Source organism: Dipodomys ordii, unplaced genomic scaffold (genome assembly GCF_000151885.1).
Source record: "Dipodomys ordii isolate 6190 unplaced genomic scaffold, Dord_2.0 Scaffold2, whole genome shotgun sequence".
Taxonomy (NCBI): Eukaryota; Metazoa; Chordata; class Mammalia; order Rodentia; family Heteromyidae; genus Dipodomys; species Dipodomys ordii.
The window spans coordinates 377107-383737 of NW_012267218.1; the positions used below are offsets into that span (position 1 = coordinate 377107).

The following is a 6631-nucleotide window of genomic DNA, read 5'->3' on the forward strand; positions in this document are numbered from 1 at the left end:
TGGTTAGACAAGGGCTCCAGGGCCTCACGGGAATGATCCCTTCACTCCAGGCGCCTGTAGTCCAGCAGGAAATCACTGTGCAAGCATAACATGTCTTAATGGCTGGTTGTGGAATATGAGCACCATCCACACAGTCAGGCACACCTTCCTACCATGGGGAGGTGCTAAGCGATGGTGCTCTGCTGGGACTTGAACGTTAGGAACACATAGGTAGACATGGACTACTTTTGGCTCCAGCTTGCAGCCACATCTGTTGGCGAGGCAAGGAGAGGGGCTTCTTTGCATGGCCTGCATCTCTTCCCTGCATGAGTGCTGGTCTCTGCTTTGTACTGCATGCAGTGAAAGGCTACCTGAGTTTTCTCTACAGGCTCCACTAATCTGTCTTTCTGTTTCCAGGTGCTGGTAAGACCCCAACCCTAGGCGGTGGCTTCCATGTGAACTTGGGGAAGGAGTCAAGAGCACAGACACTGCAAAACGGTATTACCCACTAGGGACAGAGCTGACCCTGCAGTGGGGCCAGGAGTTGGGGTTGCGCTGCTAAGGGTGAGGTCAGACCAGGCCTCATCTACCGCTTCTGCCCCATCTCATCCCAGCCTTACTTCCTGTTTTTTTCACATCCTGCTTGCTGTGAAGCCCGTGGCTAGTCAAACTCCTGAAGGAGTTGCTTCTTGAGCCCCTTCCATCATCAGTGCCCTGGCGTCCTGCAGGTTCTACTACCATCACCAGAGGAGGTCCCTGCACCCTCCCATGGCCCACATTGTTCCTGATGTCTGTGGACATGAGTATGGGATCAATAAGTTTATAGCAATTTGACATGACAGTAATGTTTTTATTGTTTCCCTTTGTGAATGAATTCCAATCAAAAAAGTTTTTTTGATTAGTTTTGGGCTTGAACTCTGGACCTGGGCACTGTCCCTCAGCTCTTCATCTCAAGGCTAGTGCTCTACTACTTGAGCCACAGCACCACTTCTGGCTTTTTCTGTTTATGTGGTGCTGAGTAATCAGACCCAGGGCCTCATACATGTGAGGCAAGCACTCTACCACTGAGCCACCTTCCTGACTAGAAGTATGTGTTCATAAGGGTGTTCAGGGATACAGCAAGGTGGGCTCTATCTGCGTGGTTCATCTCCAACCTGGCAGACCACATACCCTAGGTGTGGTACTGCCTTTGGGCAGTGGTTATAGTTAGTGAGGCTTGTGTTTGTGAGTAGCTAGCTAGTCCACAAGTCCTTATCAAAGAAACCAGGAAACCATACTTAATACACTTAATATTTTGTGACATGGATCTGCTAGGCACCACAGGAGTGAGTCTGGAATCCAAAGAGCTCTGGTAGTACTAGAAAGTCCACAGTTGCCTTTCTTGGCATTCTAATGTTGACCCTGTCATAGATTTCTCTTAGACCCTAGGGTCTTCTGTCTGGAGAAGGCTTTTCTGCCCATGTAGTGGATATAGATGTGAGGCCTGTGCAGAATGCCAATACTGCTGGTGTCAGCAGCTCTCCACCTAAGTCCCTCTACTGCGGGCTCTGGCTGGTTCTGCCCTGCATTTCGATCTGAGTGCAAGAGGCCTTGCTAGGGGCAGTGCCTTTCTCCCTCTCCGTATGCTGTCTCTTGGACTGAAGGTCTTGCTCCTTCAAGAAGGGGTATGTACACAGACGGGGCCATTCCAGCTATCTGACTGGCTTGCAGTTTCTACACGGTTTGTTACCTTCAAGTTCACCTGGGGTTGTGTATATCCTTCTTGTTGTGCCCTTCCTTTGCAGGTGTACACAGAGTGGCTCATTAGGCTTTTTCTTTCTTTAGGTAAGGCCATTGCCTCTTGGAGGTTAGCTAGCCTGACAGCTGTTCAAGGCTAGACTGGACAGAGGGCCCGACTGGGAGGGTAGGGTGGCCTGGCCTGGCTGGCCCCTGTGCTGTGGGGAAGCAGTTCTACCTAGGCTTATAGCTTTGGGAGAAGGAGCATTTCTATCACAGTAATGGAAAACCACAAAATAGCACCAGGCCAACCAGCCCGAACAGATTTCTGTCAGATACCCAGTCTTCATTAGTCCCTGACAAAGGAACACTCAGCCACTTAACAGATTCGTTTTGAAGCATGATATGGGAGGGATAAGATTTCATAGCATGTGAAAACTTTAAGAAATCCATGATTCAGCCGGGGGCCAGAGGTGCATGCCATAGTCCTAGCTACTCAGGCAGCTGAGATCTGAGGATTGCTGTTCGAAGCCAACCCAGGTAGAAAAGTCTATGAGGCTTTTTTTTGGCCAGTTATGGGACTTGAACTCTGGGCCTGGGTGCTATCCCTCAGCTTTTCAGCTCAAGGGAGCAAGCGCCCTACCACTTGAACCACAGCACCACTTCTGGTTCTCTTAGTGGTTTATTGGAGATAGGAGTCTCATGGACTTTCCTGCCTGGGCTGGCTTTGAACTGGGATCCTCAGATCTCAACCTCCTGAGTAGCTAGTATTACAGGAGTGAGCCACTGATGCCCGGCTCCAGGAGACTCTTATCTCCAATAACTAATAAAAAGCTAGAAAGTAGAGCTGTAGTAGAGTAGTAGAGCATTAGCCTGAACAAAAAAGCTCAAGGACCGCAACTAGGTCCTGATTTCAAGCCTCAAGACTAGCATCAAAAAGGGAAAGGAAGGAAGGAAGGTATCAATCAATCAATCCATGTTTCAGCAGCCATTAAAAAAATTGATTGAGCCAGTGGCTTACACCTGTAATCCTAGCTATTCAGGAGGCTGAGATTTGAGGATTGCAGTTCAAAGCCAGCCTAGGCATGAAAGTCCATAAGACTCTTATCTCCAATTAACCACCAGAAAACTGGAAGTGGCACTGTGGCTCAAGTGGTAGAGTGCTCAACTTGAGCTAAAGAGCTGAGGGACAGTGCCCAGATCTAGAGTTCAAGTTCACGACTGACAGTTGTTGTTTTTTTATGGAATTTATTCACAAAGTGAATTTAGAAATGTAAGAGACAAAGGTAAATTTGTATTCTTAAATTACTATAGTAGTCCTTTGATTCTTATGCTTTTAATTGAATACTGCAATTGAGCGGCAATGTTTGGATAAAGTTATCCATTTATGTCCTAGGGCGACGCCACATCCACCACCTGGGGAGCCAGCTGCAACTGAACCAGCACTGTCTGGACACAGCCTTCAACTTCTTCAAGATGGCTGTGAGCAAGCATCTGACCCGAGGCCGGAAGATGGCGCACGTGGTTGCCGCCTGCCTCTACCTGGTCTGCCGCACAGAAGGCACACCGCGTATCCTTGCTTTGGTGTTCCCTTGAGGCCCTCCTTAGTGTGGATTCGGCAGCTTTACTTAGCAACAGACACCATATTAGATATGTGGTCTGATGAGTGCAGGGCTTCCTTCCCCACAGCCTGGAGTTGGAGAGCATTAACTGTATTGGCCTCTAGATACCAGGCTCAGGACTTTCTTCTTCCTCATGGACTGACTTGAACTTGGGCACTGTTTTTGGTGTTGTGTGGTTTGAGGAGTTGAAATACTGCTGCTGATTTTGGTGTACTCAGGCTGGGCTCCATGTCCTTGTGGCTTTGGATGATATAAAAGGAGGGAATACCTTACGGTGTCTGGCCTCCCGTCCTGTCCCTTTGCCTTCTTGAGGGGACAGGCACATAAGGATATGTGAGCATATCCTTTGCTGAGCATCTAGTCATGAGCTCTATAGGTACATGAGCACCTTTTCTGGTCCTTTCCAACCTGTTCATCTTCTGTTGTCCGCTATCCAGGCCTGTCATGCATGGGCTGTTTGGTCTGAGTCTCCCTGGTTCACTCTTACTTTGTGGGGCATCTTCTTTGAAAGTTCTTTAGAAAGAGACCTGCTTCAACCTTTGTACATCTAAAAATGCAGCGTTGTCCCAGCTCCTTGCTCCCAGGTGCTTGGTTCAGGGTTGGGCTCTCTGAGCCTGAGCTCTTCATGTGGGACTGTACTGCTGCTTGGTTTTTTTTTTTTTTTTTTTTTGGTCGGTTGTGGGGCCTGAACTCTGGGCGCTGTCCCTCAGCTCTTCAGCTCAGACTAGTGCTCTACCATTTAAGCCACAGCACCACTTGCGGCTTTTTCTGCGTATGTAGTGCTGAGGAATCGAACCCAGGGCAAGGCAAGAAGTCTACCACTGAGCCATCTTCCTAGCCCCCGTACTGCTGCTTTGAAGGCCTGGGGCATCTTCTCTTCAGTGGGCTCTCCTTGCCCTGCTTCTTACCTTGAACTTGTATTGGATCCCATGATTCCTGCCTGGGTTTTCCTTTAGTCACTCTGCGTGCCTACTAAGGGCCTTGGGAGGTCTTTGCTTCCTTTACTTCCGTGTTGGCTTTGGGTAGTTCCTAGATGTTTCTTCCCAACAGAGAAGAAATTTTTGCTTTCATGAAATGTTTTTGTTTTGTTTTGTTTTTTACTTCAAAGAACTCTTTATGTGCTTGGAATAGTTCTCCTTTTCTCACTCTTCATGGGTATGTCATTTTCTTACCTTGTAGGACGTGGTGTTTGAGCTCTCATCCCTTGAGTCTCTGCTTTTCTCAGTTGCTCTGTCCAGGGGTCTGTGTGACATGTGACCGTGAGTTGTTGTGGTGTGCTGGAAGTGTGGTGTGTATCTCTTCCCATGTTTGACTCACACTGCTTGTAGAATACCTGGTCTTCTGGGAGTCCTTCCTTTAAGATGGGGCGCACCCTCAACCCCCTTCCCACTTGTCTTGCCAACTCCCAACCACTCTGATACTTAACCTCTGTTGGTGGGACATGGAAAGTCCTGGGCTGTGAGTCACAATGTGGTGATGAGGACGGGACGTGTGGCCCTGCCCCAGAGAGGCATCTCCGGATTCTTCTTGTACCCAGTTCAGTCCAGGAAGCCCTTGTTCAGAAGATTAAGGGTGGGCTGGGAATGTGGTTTAGTGATACAGTGCTTGCCTAGTATGCATGAAGCCTGCCCTAGGTTCTGTTCCACAGTATCACATAAACAGAAAAGGCCCAAGTGGCTCTGTGGCTCAAGTGGTAAGAGCGCTAGCCTTTAGCAAAAGAAGCTCTGGGACAGTGCTCACACCCTGAGTTTAAGCCCCAGGACTGGCAAAAAAAAAAAAAAAGATTAAGGACAAGCTCATTTCTTTCTTCCCCTCCTCTCTACCTGTCATTACCATCAAAGTGTGTCTAGCACAGTCCTAAGAGGACCATTCACAGTACTAGGGCTCTACCCCTTCCAATCTCTATCACTCTCCTAGAAAAGCTGAGTTCCACCAGACGTTACCCTAGAGAAAATCTGCTCTTGCTAGGTGGGCCACGGGTGGGGCAGAGGTTGGCAAGGCTAAGAACGATCAGCTATCTAGGGCCTTTCTTTGTGCTCAAGCACTTACCTGAACTCTCATCCATTTTAGGTTTCCCATTGTTGCTGGATGACAGGCCAGTCTACCCTGTACAGCTTCTCTGGGTTGTGATGGAATCTTCTGGACTTTCAGCTTAGAGTGGCTGAGAGCCATGAGTCTCTCATTCACAACTCCTATGTATTTTAGAATGAAAGGTGCATGCCACTGCCAGCTATGATTTGAGAAGGAGTCTGGCAAACTTTTCTGCCTGGGCTAGGATAGACCTTCACTTCTATGTTCAGTCTTCCAAGTAGCTAGGATTATATCAACACCTAATTGTATTTTGCCTTTTTTGACAAGGACTGGGCAGGCTATGTTATGGCGTGGTGACTATGATAGATCGTCCTCTTGCCAGGAGATTCCCCGGCTCGCCCTGCCTGGGGAAGAAACACTGCCCACTTCTTCAAGGATAGTGGATTTAAATTTTCTTTTTTTGTCCGAATGGGCTTGAACTTAGGACCTAGGTACTATCCCTGTGCTCTTGCTCAAGACTAGCACTCTATTACTTTGAGCCATAGTGCCACTCCCAGTTTTCAGTTAATTGGAGATAAGCGTCTCATGGACTTTTTTTCCTGGGCTGGCTTTGAACTGTGGTTCTCAGGTCTCAGCCTCCTGAGAAGCTAGGATTACAGGTGTGAGCCACCAATGCCCAGCTAGATTTTAACTTTTTGAGTGGATAGATGCTCAAATGTCCAATAGCCATCATCAGACATAAAGAAGTTGCCTTGTCATACCTCCGAAAGACTAACATGTAAAGGGCTGTCTGTACTCAGTATTGGATCCCAGGCCTGCAGACCAGCAGGCCTACTTGTGCCCACCCTGTGGTCAGCAGTTTGGCTATGCTCAGCCTTTAGAGCTGAGCATTTCAACAGTAGTGAACTGGATACAGCATCATGTCCATCATCTGGGCAAACAGATGCCCCAGGGTTCTTTGTTTGTCCTGGGAAAATTACCCTTGCACTCTTGGCTGCTTTTCTAGCTCATCAGTAGCATTTTTTTTGGGGGGGGTCCGGTCGTGGGCCTGAACTCTGGGCCTGGGCGCTGTCCCTCGGCTCTTCAGCTCAAGGCTAGCACACTACCACTTGAGCCATAGCACCACTTCGGCTTTTTTTTTCTGCTTATGTGGTGCTGAGGAATCGAACCCAGGGCCTCATGCATGCAAGGCAAGCACTCTACCACTGAGCCACCTTCCTGACTAGAAGTATGTGTTCATAAGGGTGTTCAGGGATACAGCAAGGTGGGCTCTATCTGCGTGG

At 48.5% G+C, this 6631-nt stretch overlaps 1 protein-coding gene across 3 annotated transcripts in view; it reads left to right on the plus strand.

The window, feature by feature from the left end:
* Positions 1 to 401: 401 nt before the first annotated feature.
* The window catches only part of Brf1 (BRF1, RNA polymerase III transcription initiation factor 90 kDa subunit), a 48317-nt gene continuing 42087 nt past the window's right edge, over positions 402 to 6631 (plus strand). For 2 of the 3 annotated variants that reach the window (XM_013015830.1, XM_013015838.1), the window contains exons 1-2: positions 402 to 477; positions 3092 to 3265. In XM_013015830.1, the coding sequence (XP_012871284.1) occupies positions 3172 to 3265 (94 nt within the window). In that variant the 5' untranslated portion in view covers positions 402 to 477; positions 3092 to 3171. Of the gene's footprint in view, positions 478 to 3091; positions 3266 to 6631 lie in introns of those variants that run through there. The other variant, XM_013015817.1, reaches the window with a different exon arrangement.